Source organism: Macaca thibetana, chromosome 2 (assembly GCF_024542745.1).
Source record: "Macaca thibetana thibetana isolate TM-01 chromosome 2, ASM2454274v1, whole genome shotgun sequence".
NCBI classification, from domain to species: Eukaryota; Metazoa; Chordata; class Mammalia; order Primates; family Cercopithecidae; genus Macaca; species Macaca thibetana.
In genome coordinates this window covers 162,831,282-162,850,233 of record NC_065579.1, presented here as the reverse complement: position 1 = coordinate 162,850,233, position 18,952 = coordinate 162,831,282, and the positions used below count along the sequence as shown (strand labels likewise).

The following is an 18,952-nucleotide window of genomic DNA, read 5'->3' as shown; positions in this document are numbered from 1 at the left end:
GAAATGACTAAATGAATGATGATTAGTACATATGATAAAATGACATGAAGCCCCCATAAATTTAAATCACCAATAGTTCAAGAATCACACAAAACATTTTAAAGTAACAATATACATAACATTCATTGGTAAATAAGATTGCAGACTGTGAGAAAAACGTGCATGTATGCAAACAAGATTTGGATATAGAAAAAAGAATATAAGATTTTTAGGATATTTGGATGATAGAGTTACCTTTATTTATAAATTTTTTTGATGTTATAGTTCAGTCACAAATTTATATGTATGTATATAAAACTTTCCCAATAGGAGAGATTACAAAATGGATATTTATCTTCTATTACCTTAAAAATGAAAATAATTAACACTGCTTCCTCAAAGTTTCCTTATGCATTTTTGTGTAATTCCTTTGTGGGAGGAATGTTTATAAGCTCTGAGAAGACTATTAGATATGAAGACTGTAAAAACATCAGCTTTTCAGGGCAGCGAAACTATTATGTATGATACTATAATGGTGGATACATGTCATTATACATTTGTCCAAACCCATAGAATGTATAAAATTAAGAGTAAACCCTAATGTAAACTATGAACTTTGGGTGATAATGACGTGCCAGTGTGGGTTCATTAATTTTAACAAATGTACGGCTGTGGAACAGGATGTCCACCATTGGGGAGGTTGTGGGTGAGTAGAGGAAGCAGATATACTGGGAACTTTGTACTTTCTGCTCAATTTTGCTGTGAACCTAATTTTAGTAGTTACTCTAAAAAATAAAGTCCAACAAAATAAAAAGACAATTAGGCTAGGTTATGAAGTTTTATATTCTATCTGATCAAGGAAATGGAACTTGAAGATTAAAGCACCAATTTGGGGCTAAAGCAGAGGAACATGCCAAATGATGAGTTTGATTCTGTTAGGGTCATTTCCTTGTAATTTTTCAGTGTTTAGCAACAATTCTGTGCTCCTCAGTGACTCCGTTTAGCCACTTATACAATGAGGGTACACCTCTCTGCTTCATAGGTGTACCCTGAGGATAGATGAATCCCTGTACTAAAACCGTTTTTGTCTGTTTGATAAAAACACTTGACAAACCAATCAGAGATTCATATATTTTCTACCTTATGTTTTGTTACAGTTACACCAGATGAGTGGAAAAGCAACCATACAATAGAAATAGAGATAAATCACACTCTGGAAATACCATGCTTTCAAAATAGCTCCTCAGAAATTTCATCTGAGTTCACCTATGCATGGTTGGTGGTAAGTGTTGCCCTTTTCAGTGAATAACTGCAATCGTCTTTAAACATTAATGATGTAAAATGAATAAGCAGCAATAATAGGGAAGGAAGCATACAAATGACAGGCAGGCATTATGCCAGTGGTGGGAGGAGGGGTAGGGAAGGAAGGAGAGGACACTCATATTCCTTCTCACAGACAAGCCTCTGAGTCTATGAATGCAGTGAATTAATTTATAAATTTGCTTCTAAAGATTGATTTTTATTTCTATCTACATACCAAACCACGATTACAGAAAGAACAAAGTGTGATAGTGCCCTAGAAAGGAGCCATATTCAGCAGAAGCCCCTACTCACAAATACTTGTTTCACAAGCAACATATGCAGAGCTACAGACTCCCTTTTCCAAAAACCCTTATTACTGCATCCTGGGAAATATCCAACATTGGCTTAGATTGGGAAGCACAGACTCTAATGCTTGTGAAATATAAGCAGCAAATGTATAGGAGACAAGCAGGACTTGTATAAGAAACAGTCACTGCCCAGCTCTATTAATGCCACAGGGGGCCACAGGTCTATAGTTACCATGCCTTCTCATTAAAAAAAAAAAAAAAAAAAGGCCAGAAACCTGGATTTTTATGAAAATGTTTCCAATTTTAAAAATGATGTGTAGGGCAAAAATAAATACTGGTCTATTATTTTGCTAAGGCACTGTAAGATATAACCCTAGTTATAAATTTAAAAAATTCCACTGAGTATTCACTTTGGCAGTTATGGTGGGCTGACTATTAAGTTGCTTAACGTGTCCTGTGTGATGACTAAACTCTCCCGCTACTTTTCTCTCCTTGAAATACTGCAGAATTCATCTATACAGTTCTTCATCTAATTGGATTTATGATTTAATTTGGCCTATCACTTAACATAACTGCATCATTTATCCACTTTGTCTGCCTTTGTTATTTTATCATTAGTCTACACTATTCTGCCTAATGCATCAGTTTATTTTTAAAATCTAAAGTTAATCTTAAAAACTAAAATTGTCTGAGCTTTTTGTCATAACAGATAAACAAAATCAACATGAGGATAATAGTAAATATGAAAGAATTGTGTCATTATAATTTTAATGTTAGTCAATCAAATGGCAGCCAGCTACTAACCAGTGTATACAGTAAACCCCTAAAACTGTTAAAAACAAATGACAACAAAGAGACAAACACAATTATAGAGGTGACCATAAACATGATTTCAAGAATCACATAACAGGGCATTCATTTAGATGATACAGAATATGATTACTGTATGTTAATTTTTATATTTTTGTCAAAATGAAAACAGGATTTAAAAATTCTTATTAAACTCACGGATCCTCATGAATATAACAGCTGGCACAATTTGGAAAATACTGTGATTCAGATGGTTGATTATTCACATTACAAGCTACCTAGATTTTTGTGGACAGTCTTGGAAACTAGACCCTACATATAAAAATATTTCCTTGGGTTTGTGCCAAACCTGAAATAATTGACTTGTACGAAGAACTTTAAATACAACCTACTGATAATTTTTCACTGTCTAGCTATTTTTCAGGTAGTAAGTAATAAAAAGAATTATATTTTAAAATAACTTTCCCAAATGGTTGTAAAACCTACAATGTCTCTTTGTCATCTGTCACAAAACACGTTTGCCCTTTTATAGGATTTGCTTTCCAAAAAGTAAGGCTTCCTGGACATTATGCCTATCATTAGGATAAGTATAAGTCCATTGTTCTTAACAAACATGATACAACATACTTCTGAGAAAAAGGTTAAGAAGTGAGATAATTTCAGGAGAACAGAAATGTACTATACTAAACCTTTTAGTAATGAAATGCATACCTTGCTTCAATATTTTCCCCCAACATGTTGAGCAGAAAGTTCCTATCCAAATTATCACAGGTTCACCAACAATGGCAACTGGTTTAATAAAGTTTTACTGTACATATTTTTACTGTAGTGTTCTTATCTTGTCTCATGGGTATGTAATCTGTTTTTCTAAGCAAATGCAAAGCCTTCAGTGTGTGTCTTTTATGTGACTCTGAGCTTCTCCTGGACAAAAAGTTGTATCGCTCATTTTAAAAATCTCTAGCATCTAGTATAGAGTCCAGAACATGGGTACTCATAAATACTTAATAAATACTTGAATTAATTTGTTTCTATTTGTCCTCTTTCCCCACAGTCTTATTCATTGTTCTCATATTAAATTGATGATCACTAAATTCATGCTCTTTGATTGTTTACTGAGTGGCAGCTCATTAAGTCTCAAAGACTTGACGACTGATGAGTCACCGTGTATCAAGTAGCTACCTTTAAAGAAACTAAGAAGGCCATATAGACATTACCTTTGGATTCTGCCAGGACCTTTAGAGTAAATGAATGCCAGAGAGTGCACGTAAGGTCACACAGTGAGAGGGTGAATCTTAAACATCCACTAGAACCTCAAGCCATGCTGCCACTTTAAAGAATACACCATGATACAGACAACTTGAAGAATCTTTCTAAAGAAACCTTTCTTCAAAGGGAACATGGTGTTGGCAAATGTGTTAATTAAAATCCTATAGTGCATGTCCTTTCAAAATGTCCTCTCATTTACATCTATGCCCCACACTGTTGATGGCTGTAGGATTCGGCCAGTCTCTTAAACCAAATAATGTCCTTAAAAAGTAGATTACATAGGGTGGTTATAGTCTCCCTTAAAGGAGAACAAACTTCCTAAAAAAATGGAGAGAACAAACTGCCTGACAGTGCACAACCCACACCCTGGGCTCATGGTTAGAGCATCCTACAGCAAGGAGGTAAAGGAGCGGAAAGGAAAAATTCCCACATGCATGCCAGTGCAGAAACCCATGATTAGTGTCTTTGGGCTGACCCATGCTCATTAGAATAGTAAAAAATACACCCATGAGTAGAGATTTCAGATGTTAATGAGACATGCCATGTATCTACCAGCATGTACAAAAATAGCACATGCACATCCAGAGGACCATCCAGAACGTGCTTAATAGCAACACACCTTCCTACCCCTTCATGAATAATCATATGAAACTCATAAAGGGAGTTTCTCTAGTGTCAGTCAGCATCGTCTCACCTTTGAGTAGCCCTCTGTGATCAGCGGTGAGTGTACTTTTGCTTCGCAGTAAGCTCTCTTACCTCCTTCCACTTTGAACTTGCTCTCAAATTCTTTTGTGCGGTAAAATTGCTCTCAAATTCTTTTGTGCAGTGAAGTCAAAAACAAACTGATGCCACTGGCAACACTTATGTTAGGAAATAAGCTACAACTCTTAGTATCATAATTGCTACATGTCTGCAAAGGACACAAATATTCCAGCCAATCCGTATTTTTGGTCTTTAATCTCTTTTTAAACTAATAATAATAATCATAATGATAAGTCTATTGTTCCTACAAACACTATATAATCTCTTTAGAAAGAGATTACAACATAAAAGTGATGAAGGTGAGCTCAGGAGAGCAGAAACTTCCTATACTGAACTCTGGGAAGCTTCAAAGGCCTTCTGCCCCAAGTGACTCATGAAACCTTGGAAACAATTTACAAACTAAAATTATCTAAGTCACTGAAAAATGAAAGTGATGTCTTCCTGTATGTGTAATTTTATAAAGGCTAATTAATTCAATCATGACCCTCATAGGAAAGGTTATTATTGGGATTCTGTCTTATAAAATAAACTCTTATGCTACATGTGCCTGATCTCATGCTAAGGCTGTGTTAAATGTGTTAATGGGACACACTCTGCATTTTGGGAAGTTACATTGCAGGACTGGGAATACACTGAGGTAGACAGGCATCAGGCGCAAATGGACGGTGTATCTAACATTCATCCAGCATGAGGGGTAACTAAGTAAACACAAAGGGTTAACCCTTTAATGAAGACTAATAATCTATGTGAATGGAGGAGTAATGTATAAGAAATCCTAGAATATGTATATTTTGATGGGATGCAGTTGGAAGCTAAAAGATAAGTAATATTTTTCCCATTTTATGCACTGGGACATAAGCATATAGTCATTAGGGAAATTCGGCAGTCTTATTCTGGAAGCTTCTAAATATACGATAATACTCTGTTTTCATAGCAAACTATCGTCCTTATTTCCCACAGCATTAATTTCAGTTCAGTCCAATAAACTTATGTGAATCTGTTTTGAGCGCTAAGTCCTCTAGGGATACAAAATTATATTGGACATATTTCCTACCATGACATACACCTTTAATAAAAATGTAAAAAATGGCAACATGGGAAAAATCATTCAATTCCGACTAGACGAACCTGGAAAAGTTTCTTAGAAAAGGTTATATTTGAGCTGGATAACTAAATAGTTGGCTGGCAAAAGACGGACTTACACTACACCAAGACCCTGGGAACTTTAAGTACAAATTGGTAGTGCAGATGGGAAAATGTGTATGAGGAAATACTTGTTTCCAAAGTCAGTGAAAATAAAGAAATTCATGATTATTCTCTTTAAAATCATGAAGAGAAGGACAAGAATATTTCCAATTCAAACAATTCAATATTAGTGATCAAAGCACATAACTACAGATGCTCATCTATCTTAAAATTTTTATGTATATCTTCAATATGCTCTTATTTAATATTTGTGCTATTTATGTTAAAAGGTAAATGGTACTCTAGACAATGTTTGTTATGCTTATGGATGCCTCACTATTCAGAAAACAAAACTGTAACCTCTTACCTGATGGCAGCTGATTCTAATTGTCTTTAATAAAAATTAAAGTGCTAGCCGAACTGCAAAGTGTTGATAACCAACAACAATGACTAGAAATATATTGTTCTGGTGCTCTACAAAATGGACATAGGAAGCTTTGCAAGCAGCTTGCTTTGACAGCACTGACTGGATGGAGAATAAATGGAGGAAATGTGAAGATAGGAAACAGTTTGGAGAAAAAAGGAGAAGCAATCAGTACAGTTAACAGCAGTTATCGAATGAGCTCTGTACACTCAGCACCTGCCACGTGCTGTGGTCAGTGCATCCAGCTTTGACATGGAGCTGGTTTCAAGGAGCTCAGGATAGCTCAGAGACGAAATATCATCACTAAATCAAGGAGGCTGAACATGCCAAGTCTGAAAACCTGAAATTATGTTCCAAAATCTGAAACTTTTTTAGCACACACATGATGCTCAAAAGAAATGTTCAATGGATTATTTCAGATTCCAGATTTTCAGATTTGAGATGTTCAACTGGCATAACGTAAATATTCCAAAATCCAAAACAATCTGAAGCCTGAAATACTTCTGATACCAAGCATTTCAGATAAGCGACACTCAATCTGTAGTACAAACATTCCTCTTCTAAATTGAAAATTTTGATTCTAGTTCAAAAACAAAGCCTCAATGACTTATTTTAGAATTTGTCAAGTACTTAAGGGACATATAACAGCAGTTTCATGATTCAGTATGATCCCTTTCAGCCCTTATCATGCTAATTATTTTATTAAGCTTCTATACATAATTTAATTATGCATTTGTTTATTTTCTGTGGCTCCTGATTTTCATATGTGTGTTTGTTCTTCTCCTTAAGTAGTTTTTTTAGTGCAAAAAATCTATTTAAAAATTATATTTAAAAATTAATTTTTTTTAGTTTTTTTTTTTTTTTTTTTTTTTTGAGGCAGGGTCTGACTTTGTTGCTCAGGCTGGAGTACAGTGACATAATCTTGGCTCACTGCAGCCTTGACCTCTCCAGGCTCAGGTCCCACATCAGCCTCTCGAGTAACTGGTACAGCAGGTATGTGCCACCACACCTGGCTAATTTTTTTGTATTTTTAGGAAAGACAGGGTTTCACCATGTTTCCCAGGCTGGTCTTGAACTCCTGAGTTCAAGCAATCCACTAGCCTTGGCCTCCCGAAGTGCTGGAATTATAGGCATGAGCCACCAAACTCAGCCCTTAAGTAGATTATATGTAGGAAAGGCAAAGACTGTTTCTTCTACTACTTTTGTGAGACTATATATAGCAAAGTCATTAACAATGTGACTTTTGGAGGGAAATTGCTGTTTTCAAGACCTGGATCTCCACTACTTACTAGCTATGAGACCTAAGGGCTGGGATTAGAGTGAAGCAAGTAAGGCTCTTAATCTTGGGAGCAAAATTTAAGGGAGCACAAAAAAATTAGCAATCAAGATAAATATTTTAATACAATATTTTTAAAAATCAGAAGTTAGGGAAAATCCATGATGAACAAAATATCAAATTTGTAAATAAAGGCAGACTGTTGCTTGTGTGTTTTTGAGACCTTACTACATTTATATTGTTTAAGGAACAGTATTTTCAATCAACTTGTTGTTTCTGGGCTTCATGGCCATTTTGTCCCCCAAGGGCTAGTGTATAAGGGTTGACACTGGCAAGAGAGCAGATTGAGCTATTCATGACTTTATAACTGTCTTAGTCTATTTTGTGCTGCTGCATATAACAGAATATCTGAAACTGAGAAATTTATAAACAGAAATTTATTCTCTCACAGTTCTGGAGGCTGGGAAGTCCAAAATCAAGGTGCCAGCAGGTTAGAACCTGGTCTCTGTGCTTCCAAGATGGCACCTTGAATGCTGTATTCTCCAGAGAGGACAAAAAAGTTGTGTCCTCACATGGCAGAAGAGCAGAAGAGAGAGAACTCACTACTACCAGCACTTTGTACGAGGCATTAATGCATTTATGAGGGCAGAGCCCTTTGGATCTCCCATGAGGCTTCTCCTCCCAACACTGTGCCGTTGGGGATTAAGTTTCCATATGAGTTTTGGAAGGGACAAAAACATTCAAACCACAGCAATGAATCTCCATAATTCCTCAATTTAGCCAGGCACATAATGAATACTCATGAAATAGCAGGTTGATCTCATAGGCTGGACTAGATAATAATAAGCTTGTATTATTGAACAGCTATTAAGTGTCAGGACTAGAGTAAGTATATCATATATGTTAGCTCATTAAATCTATATTTCCCATTAAAATGTGAGAGTCTACCAAGGTATGAATCCATAAAGTTTTATAAATACTTATTAATAATTTTTAAAGCGAGCAATTTTTTTCTTTGAAGAACAGGAAAAGAAAAACCTGATAGAAATCAGGCTTTCACATGCAGGTTCTAGCCTCCACCAGTCTGTTTCCTGAAGACTAGCTTAGCTGAGAGCATTATTATCAAGTAGGAGTTGAGGTATGCTCTAAACACCTATCACCAAAAGTGGGTCAATATGTCATACAAAGGCCCCTTTCAATCAGCAAATTGCCCACACCCTGTAACCTACAACTCACATGAAAGGTTCTAGCCTTCTAAAGTTTCTGTTAAACTTCTCACTCTGTATACTTCAGAAATGTTTTTTAAATTTATTATTGTTATTTCATAGTTTGGTTCTTATTAGTACAAATTGTATCTGAGACATTTGTCCCCGGTTCCGGGCATCCTTGCTTTCTGATGCTGTTTCTTAAATACCTCTTACTTTGTGTGATATTTGAGCAAATTTTTAGCCTCAATTTATTTTACATGGTTGTAAGGAGTAAACAAGACGTGAAAGGACTTTGCAGAATTCTTACAATATAATAGGTACTAAATAAATTTAAACTATGACTAATAAGAATATGAAATTTTAATAGTGGTCATAACATAATATTAGTATTTTTCTCCCTCTCCCATCCCTAGGCATTTTGTTGTTTGCCTGTGCTAATTTTTTCACCTCTCCTCCCATTTGCTCTATGAAGGCAGCCACTCATTGTAAGTTCTTGCTACTGCCCCCTTTATAACTGAAGACTCTAGAATGTCTCAGGATCTCCTTATCTTGTAGGTTACAGGGCATTCTTTGCAACTGAATCCCATCTTTTCCAATGAAGGAACAAACCTTTCTGCAAAAGTCAACTGCCCAGGGGAAAAAAAGCAACCTTTGGAAAAAGTTGAAAGGTTTTGTATTTTTTCTATATCAACTAAACCACCTAGTCACAATCTGCTATATAATAAAGAAAAAAGTGGTTTTTCTCACCAGTCTCCAACTTCAGCATGTAACTGCTCTTTTTCCCACAACAAAGTGACAGTTGATGGAACTGTTCCAAATGGTAGTCATACCATACCATACCAAATGACCAAGGAACATTTTCAACTCTAAAATCCTGACACACACAAAAAAGCAAGAGGCTGCCAAACATACCTGTGCCAAAAGATCTGCAGGGGTTACCTGCCTTCTTAATTACTGACCTCCAGACCTGCCAGTGCTGAGTGACATGCTTTCCACTTTCTTCTCCTGTCCCCACCCAATACTTAGAGCTCCTCTGGGGGATCCTGTCTCTGTAATACAGTCTTTCTCCCTTTTTCTTGTGCTTTTCTTCTTTAAAGAAAACAGCAGCACAGATTCTTGGGTCCTTCTTTCTAAGGGTAAAAGGTATGTAAATTGCTTCAGGAAAAAGAATTCAGCAGAGTGTGATTATTTGCAGCCAATAACACAATACTATCTGCATGTAAGACTGACACAAATCCTAGCCAGATTCAGCTAAAGAACTGTGTCTTACATAAGAGTTTCTACTAAGTATATTTTGGAATTATCTCTTTAAACTATTTAAGAAGTCTGCTTTAGTCCTTCCTCTGTTTCTGCCCATACTTGAATGGGGTTTCCATTTCGTGTAGCCTGATCTGTCTCATTTTTAAAACTAGAGATTCCAATTCATAGATCTTACCATTATTTTGTAACATTTCCCCCCATTGAATGCATTCCTGTTTATCCTTCTCGATTTTAATTCCCTCCATTTCCCCTGATGCCTGTGCACAAGGATTCATCTGTTGTTTAGAGTTAGGCCAGTAGATGTCAGCCCTGGATCCCCTGAGTACCTTAAAAACAACTGTCCTAACCATGGCCTTATCCCAGACAGACTAAATTAAAATCTCTAGAAGAGAAGCGTGTGCATCGGGGTGTTTTAAAAGCAGCTCAACCGAGAATGCTGAGTCATACTAACGGGGTCTGAAGACCTAATCCATCCTCTACCCCTGTGCCCCTCAAGAATCCCCTCCTCACTGGGCCCCTAGTGAGCACTTTTATTGACATCAGTCAACACTGTGACAACCCAGGGAGCTTGTCCAAAAAAATTCCAGGCACAGAGAGAATAATAGTGCTTTTCATCACAGATGGAAGAAAGGATATGCGATAGAAAAACCAAGTACCTCAAATATACTCTGATCTCCAAAATTCAGATTAACATTTTCAGCCTACTCTTCATGCATCCTCTTTGAAGCTAACACAAACACAGAAATAAAGAGAATAGGGTTAGGACCAGAACAAGGCTGTGAAAGGAGGCAAGGAGGTGCCCAGGGCACAAAATTTAAGGAGGTACTCACTGTTGGGTGCCAACATTTCACTAGCAAGACTTTGAAAACGTCACTTTACCTGATCCTAGTCCAGGCTCAGGGAGGAGCTGAAAAGAGTCCTTTCTAAAGGAATTCAGGGATAACTGTAATCATCCAGTTTAAGTGAAGATTTTATGAAATCTTCACACTGATACAGTCTTCTCAGCACATCTTAGCAGTAAGATGCCAGAACTTCTTAAATGAAAATTAAAATCTGCCATTAGTTCCACATCCATTCCAGCCCCCAAATCCTACTCCAGATATGCAGTTCATAGAAGATTATGAAGGAGAAGGTCTAGTCAGAAGAACAGAATGTTTCCATTTGTTAGGAGAGGGTGACAATAGTTTTTAACTGAAAGTCAAGTGTATACTTTCTCTAGTAATATACTAAATGTCTCTTAATTTCCATCCTTCATTATTCCTCTCTACTTTACAAAAAATACATGAGTTGATGCTTGTGAAACGCCTAGTTCAGAGCTGGCACAGTTGAGGGCTCAATAACTGGTAACGATTTTTCTCACCAGGAGGATAATGGAACTCAGCAAACACTTATCTCCCAAGATCACCTCATCAGCAGTTCCACATTACTTAAAGATAGAGTCAAGGTTGGTACAGACTACAGACTCCACCTCTCTCCAGTCCAAATCTTCGATGATGGGCGGAAGTTCTCTTGCCACATTAGAGTCGGTCCTGACAAAATCTTGAGGAGCTCCACCACAATCAAGGTTTTTGGTAAGGGCTGTTGTTCTACAGACTCCCTGACACCCTCCTGTCTCTTGCCCTGCTCTTCCCTGAAGAGGAAGCACTCTATTATGCTGCAGAGCCGCCACACGTGGGTCACAATGCTGGAGTCTGTTTCCCTGGATACTTGTCATTCTTGTTGGAGATGAGGATGATGGTAGAATGCTAAAGATTAATGATTCCATTAACAGAATAAAATCACACAGAAAGCAATAATTTTCTGTATTGGTTCATTTTCTGTTGCTTACAATGGAATACCTGAAACTGAGTAATTTATAAAGAAAAGGAATTTGTTACTTACAGTTATGGAGGCTAAATCCAAGGTCGAGGGGATGCATCTGGTGAGAACCTTCTTGCTGATGGGGGGACTAACTGAAGAATCCCAAGGTGACACAGGGTATCACATGGCAAGGGGACAGAGTTTGCTAATGTGCTAACTCAGGTCTCTCTTCCTCTTCTTATAAGGCCACCAGTTGCCCTCCCATCATAACTCATGACTCCAATAACCCTTTAATCCATAAATGGATTAATCTTATTAATAAGGACAGAGACCTGATGATTCAGTCACCCATGAAAGACCCCAGCTGTCAATACTGCCACACTGGAGATTAAATTTCAACATAAATTTTGGAGTGGACATTCAAACCATAGCAGACAGATCAATTTCCTGGTGACCACTATCTTATTTACAACTTTAATGTTTCTCAGAATACTGGAAGTCTCTTTAATTGTAGCTGCCAAAGTCTAATTGCTTAGTTGTCTAATTGTCTTAGTTGCTTGCTTGAGCAAGGTGGAGTAAGGTCAGTGAGAAAAGGAAGGTGATAAATATAGCCCCAGGGAAACTGCAGAAGTTCCTCCTCCCCTGCTATCCTGCCAAGGCCAGCTGGGGTGAGACAGGCAGGTCCAGCCCTTCGGGCAAAGGAGCCTTCAGGAAAGGCCTTCCGAACCTGCACTGTCGGGATTGTGGAGCTGAGCTGTGAAATCCACTGTGGCCTCACTCAAAATGCAGAGTATTTGCAGGGTGCAAATTTAAGGAAGAAAGGTTAGAATTCTATTTTCCCCAGTGGTACAAGAAAGTACCACTAATTAATAAACACCGTTAATAAAGAGAAGCCCCTGCCTTTGGATGTTTTTTCATTTTTTGTGACAAAGATCTGTGTCTTTTGGAAAGTCAATTTTAAAGAAGGCAAAGAGAAAAGCAGTGAGATGGATAGGCAATTAATTATTTTTGAAAATGAGATAAACAAAGGGAAAACAACTTCACAAACCTATGGGCACAGGCTGCTAGATTGTTCCTCAATTCTCTAAAGGGCAGAGCAAGCAAAAAAAAAATTATTTGGAATTGTATTGCCTTATTATTGGCAGTCATACAATGTAGTATTTTGAAGAAAACGCAAAATTGCCTCCCCCTTCCCTCCTCTGTCCTCCCCTTTCCTCTGCATCCTCCCTCTTCTCTTTCTCTTCATCTCTCCTCAGGGATGGACTAGGCAATAATCATCCCTGATGACCAGGTTCCTTACGGAGCCTAAACAGTGTCCTGTGAAGAGTTGGAAACAAGCTGTTCATCTCTTTTGTTATCACCATTTGTTTATTTACCAGGGTGTGACTGTCTTAGTGCAAACATGAAACTGCCTCCTCTGGTCTATTGGCAAACCAATGAAGGCAGCCATCCTCAGTGTGGAAAGAAATATCAATTGTAATTTAGGCAAGCTGTGTCCCCTGTTGATCAAGATTTTTTGCACCATAACTTGATCTAATTGCCTTGTCAACATCTATGCTGTGTCCTATATCTCTTTGCTGCATTAAAATACCTCTACTTTGATCTTAAATGTTTTTCACTCTTTTATATGTCACTTTTATCACCCTATTGGATTCTACATATCTCTGTCTCTACATTTCTCTTGTTTCTTCTTTGAAGTCCTTTCAGTGGATGCTTTAAAATATGAAACTCTGCCTGCTTGTTCAGAAAATTACATTTTTCCTGCTTCCTGGCTTTTGCATTTAGTAAATTGGCTGGGTGGGTTGTGTTTGGGTGGAGTCTTATCCAGTCCTTAACCTATTTTGAGGTGTTACCCAAGTACATATTGTGGCCCTGACCACATATCTTATCAGAACCTACTTTACATCCCTTGGTGATTCCTCATATAGAATAAGTCTCCCCAAAACACCCATGAAAACCTTGAAATCAACACCCAAATGTATCCCAGACTTATTCAACATGCCCTAAACCCAGCATATTTCCTCTTCCCAAACAGTGCTCATTACTCAACTCTTCATTCTCTAACAGACCAGGGACAAGAGGGGCTACTCCAGCAATTTTGCCACTTCCTGCATCTCCTTCACTGGTCTCCTTTGTTTTTCCTCTCCTTGGCAGGGAGTCACCGGCCCATCACAGGGTTGTTCTGTTCCACTCCTAAATTCCAAATCTGATTGTCCTCAGCCTCAAAGAAAATCTTTCTCACCCTGTCACCTCTGCAAATTTTAGTAGTTGTTCTTTCACGGCTTTTATTCTGCTGGTATTTGTTAACAGGAGGTAAGAGATACCACTCCACCCATTAGTGTTTCAGGTTGTATCTTGGTTTTGGGTTCCCCTGAAATAAAACATTGAGATAAGGATTGGGATTAATTTATTTGAAAGACCATCCTTGGAAACATCAGAAAAGGAGTGAGAAAGTGAGTCAGGGAAGGGAAGGGAAGGAAGATAATAAAATGTACAAGATTACATCAGTTACCACCATAGGTTTAGAACTCATCTCACTGGGAGACAGCATAGAACACACATTAGAGTTATCCCACATGAAGGGCAAGAAAGCTGGGGTATTTATCTACCATCTCTCCATCTGTTATCACTATTAACTCTCTGGGACTCCCAGTTTTTACTACCTGTGGACTAAGTGTACTCCCATAATCTCAATAAATCGTTATGCAAAGAGTCATCTAGTCATCAAAGAGTTATCCCAGTAAGAGGTCTTCAGTGTGCCGAGGTAAATAGCAAGTGGCTGTAGCAGGCACTGACAACATCTGTGACTGGAGGTTTAACATTCTTTCCACTGAGTTACAGAACGCTGTGTTTGCTATGCTCAAGAATGTACTTGAAGCCACTTCTGTTCAACATGATGTACTAATGTCTAGTTTGTGCTGGGCACTGTTAAGTGCTGGAGATGAAGAAATTGATAAAATACTGGCTTTGAGGCACTTAAAATCTAGTAAAACAACAAAATCACTGAAATATTCCCTGATATTTCCTAGTACCAAGCAACCAAACAAGAGCCAAATGTTTCTCTGCTCCACTTCAGGGATCTTTATAACGAGAATTTATTTGTAAGCTGCTTTAGTCTATTTTCATGCTGCTGATAAAGACATACCCAAAACTGGGAAGAAAAAGAGATTTAATTAGACTTACAGTTCTACATGGCTGTGGAGCCCTCAGAATCATGGCGGGAGGTGAAAGGCACTTCTTCCTGGCTTTTGCATTTAGTAAATTGGCTGGAAGGGTTGTGTTTGGGTGGAGTCTTATCCAGTCCTTAACCTACTTTGATGTGTTACCCAAGTATATATTGTGGCCCTGACCACATATCTTATCAGAACCTACTTTACATCCATTGATGATTCCTCATATAGAATAAGTCTCCCCAAAACACCCATGAAAACTTTGAAATCAACACCCAAATGTATCACAGACCTATTCCACATGCCCTAAACCCAGCATATTTCTTCCCAGCAACAGAAAAATGAGGAGAATCAAAAGCAGAAATGCCTGTTAAACCCATTAGATCTCGTGAGACTTATTCACTGTCATGAGAATACCATGGGAAAGACCGGCCCTCATGATTCAGTTACCTCCCATCAGATCCCTTCCACAACACGTTGGAATTCTGGGAGACACAATTCAAGTTGAGATTTGGGTAGGGACACAGTCAGGCCATGTAATTTCACCCCTGACCCATCCCAAATCTCATGTCCTCACATTTCAAAATCAATCATGTCTTCCCAACAGTCCCCCAAATTCTCAACCCATTTCAGCATTAACCCAAAAGTCCACGTCCAAAATTCCATCTGAGACAAGGCAAGTCCCTTCTGCCTATGATCCTGTAAAATCAAAAGCAAGTTAGTTTCTTTCTAGATATAATGAGGGTACAAGCATTGGGTAAATACAACCATTCTAAATGGGAGAAATTGGCCAAAACAAAGGGGCTACAGGCCCCATGCAGGTCCAAAATCCAGCAGGGCAGTCAACTCTTAAAGTTCCAGAATGATCTCTTTTGACTCTATGTCTTGCATTCGGGTCACACAGATGCAAGAGGTAGGTTCGCATGATCTTAGGCAGTTCCATCCCTGTGGCTTTACAGGGTACAGCCTCCCTCCTGGCTGCTTTCATGGGCTAGTGTTGAGTGTCTGCAGCTTTTTCAGGAGCACAGTGCAATCTGTTGGTGGACCTACCATACTGGGGTCTGGAGGATGGTGGCCCTCTTCTCACAGGTCCACTAGTCAGTGCTCCATTAGGGACTCTGTGTGGGGGCTTCAACCCCCCATTTCCTTTCTGCACTGCCCTAACAGAGGTTCTTCATGAGGGCCCCACCCTTGTAGCAAACTTTTGCTGGGTATTCAGACATTTCCATAAATCTTCTGAAATCCAGGCGGAGGTTCCCAAACCTCAGTTCTTGACTTCTCTGCACCCACAGGCTCAACACCAGGTGGAAGCTGCCAAGGCTTGGGGCTTCCACACTTTTTGAAGCAACAGCTAAAGCTGCACATTGGCCCCTTTCAACCATAGCTGGAGTGGCTGGGACACAGGACACCAAGTCTCGAGGCTGCACACAGCAAGGGGACCCTGGGCCCAGCCCAGGAAACCATTTTTTCCTCCTGGGTCTCTGGGCCTGTGATGGGAGGGGCTGCTGTGAAGGTCTCTGACATAGCCTGGAGACATTTTTCCCATGGTCTCGGAGATTAACATTAGGCTCCTTCCTACTTATGCAAATTTCTGCAGCCAGCTTGAATTTCTCCCCAGAAAATGGGTTTCTCTTTTCAATCCCGTAGTCAGGCTGCAAATTTTCCAAACTTTTATGCTCTGCTTCCCTTATAAAGCTGAATGCCTTTAACAGCACCCAAGACACCTCTTGAATGCTTTGCTGCTTAGAAATTTCTTCTGCCAGACACCCTAAATCATCTCTCTTAAGTTCAAAGTTCCGCAAATCTCTAGGCCAGGGACAAAATGCTGCCAGTCTCTTTGCTAAAATATAACAAGTCACCTTTGCTCCAGTTCCCAACAAGTTCCTCATCTCTATCTGAGACCACCTCAGCCTCAACCTTATTGTTCATATCAACATCAGCATTTTTGTCAAAGTGATATAACAAATCTCTAGGAGGTTCCAAACTTTACAACATTTTCTTGTCTTCTTCTGAGCCCTCCAAACTGTTTCAACCTCTGCCTGTTACCCAGTGCCAAAGTCACATCCACATTTTTGGGTATCTTTTCAGCAACACTCCACTGTGGTGGTACTAATTTACTGTATTAGTCTGTTTTCACACTGCTGATAAAGACATACCCAAGACTGGGAAGAAAAAGAGGTTTAATTGGATTTACAGTTCCACATGACCGCAGAGGCCTCAGAATTGTGGTGGGAATTGAAAGGCACTTCTTACACGGCAATGGGAAGAGAAAAATGAGGAGAAGCAAAGGCAGAAACCCCTGATAGACCCATCAGATCTCATGAAACTTATTCACTATCACGAGAATAGCATAGGAAAGACCAGCCCCCATGATTCAATTACCTCTCGCCGGGTCCCTTCCACAACACATGGGAATTCTGGGAGATACAATTCAAGTTGAGATTTGAGTGGGGACACAGTCCAACCATATCATAAGCCTTTGTGCATGTAGAACATTCTCTTTTCTCTCCCTCCCCACCACCCATCCTCCGCTTGTACTACCAGTCTTCCACATTCCCAATTTTACTTAACTCATCGCTGGTAACCACATCACATCTTCCAAAAGCCTCCTCCTATCCTCCAAGGTTAGGTTAAAAAATTTATTTAAAAGCTGTCTTCAAATACTACATGTCCTTAATCATTGTACTTATCTCAGTGTATTATAACTTCCAGTTTGTTTATCTGTATTCCCAAGAAATTGCAGATTTCTTAAAAACAGTGAATACTATTTGTCCACTTTTGTTTCCTAGGCATCTAGCATACTGCCAGGTACACAGCAGGCCTGGCAATATTATATTAATAAATATTAATTTATAAATATTAATAAATAAATATTAATATTTGATGAATGAAGATTCTCATAGACACACACACACATACACACACTAGTGGCCAGGTAGGATGACATTTGGTGCCACTAACTATGTTTTATTTGCCTTTAAGCTAAACCAGAAATCCCCATGATTGTGGAAAATAACTCCACGGATGTCTTGGTAGAGGTGAGTCACATAAAAGCCTTTGAAAATCTACAGCATTACATGTAAGGTGTGTCAGGTTGCATAGTTGCCAGGAATGTTCTCTCAAAGAACTTTACTCCTTGGCCCTTGACCAATTAACTGCTAATAGGGATGAAGGGAAGCTGAGTTGTTTCTGGAAAGTGAATGGGAATTTTCATTTTTAGACTTAGTGTTCTCAGAATGATCTGCACTTTTAGTCCTTAAATTTCTCAGGAAAAAAAATAGTTACAATTGTTTAAATTTCTCTTTAATAAAAATTGAGGTGGATAGTGAGGACGAAGTAGGGCAGAAAGCTGTGTGAATCCTGGTGTAAGAATGAAGTTTTGGCTTAGCTGATGTTTGATTTGTTCTATTCCATTTCCTTTACCTGGTTTCCCATTGTTTTTATTTCAAAGTGATGAGAGAAAATATGCCCTCCTGTACTCCTGCAGAACCCTGGCTATGTCTTTGGTGGTAAAGAGGAAGGGCAGGAGAAACAAGAAAATTGAATAGGGACCTCTGACTTAACTTCTTCTGGGTGGTAGTTACCAACCTCTAGTCACTAGGATCTGGACTCAATTTCTCGCTCTTCCTCTTGCGAACTGTGACCCTGGGCAAATTACTTCATGTCTTTGCAGTCAGTTTCCCCATCTATATGAAGTGAATAATAATACTATCTTCACATAGCAGCTGTTTTAAAAAATTAAATAACATATGAAAAAGTCTGAGTAGAGTGTGGCATATATTAAGTGTTTAATCAGCATTATTGTTCTTGTTTTTGTTGTTATTACTATTATCTGTGTCAATCAACTGTCCTGTGGCCTTATGACTTCAGCCTAGCTTTTAAAAACCCTATATAAAAAATATTCTCATTAATTCTCTAACATTTTCTATTACATGGGGCGAGAGAAAATTATACTCATATTCTAGTTTATTCTCGCACCGATGACATTAACTTACAATCTCTGGTCTCACTGAATATCAGTCATTTAATTTGATAGTTGCATACAAATCATAGCTTAGATTCTTTGAGATGGTTTTGCAATGACTATATATATATTTTTTCCAAGTATTTGTGTCTTTTGCCAGTTTCATATATTGATCTCTCAGATAACTGCTTGTATTAGTCCGTTTTCATGCTGCCAATAAAGACATACCCAAGACTGG

At 38.5% G+C, this 18,952-nt stretch overlaps 1 protein-coding gene and 1 long non-coding RNA gene across 5 annotated transcripts in view; one reads left to right on the top strand and one right to left on the bottom strand.

Moving 5' to 3' along the window:
- Positions 1 to 11,181, bottom strand: part of LOC126947819 (uncharacterized) — a 34,890-nt gene extending 23,709 nt beyond the window's left edge. The window contains exon 1 of one of the 3 annotated variants that reach the window (XR_007723205.1): positions 10,611 to 11,181. This is a non-coding gene — a long non-coding RNA (uncharacterized LOC126947819). Of the gene's footprint in view, positions 1 to 10,436; positions 10,510 to 10,610 lie in introns of those variants that run through there. The other 2 variants (XR_007723207.1, XR_007723208.1) reach the window with 2 other exon arrangements.
- The window catches only part of CD96 (CD96 molecule), a 108,843-nt gene that overhangs the window by 18,203 nt on the left and 71,688 nt on the right, over positions 1 to 18,952 (top strand). For both annotated transcript variants that reach the window (XR_007723204.1, XM_050778894.1), the window contains exons 3-5: positions 1,137 to 1,261; positions 11,144 to 11,351; positions 17,733 to 17,788. Coding sequence is in view for 1 of the 2 variants with exons in the window: in XM_050778894.1 (XP_050634851.1) it covers positions 1,137 to 1,261; positions 11,144 to 11,351; positions 17,733 to 17,788 (389 nt within the window). In the remaining variant the exon portion in view is untranslated. The remainder of the gene's footprint in view (positions 1 to 1,136; positions 1,262 to 11,143; positions 11,352 to 17,732; positions 17,789 to 18,952) is intronic.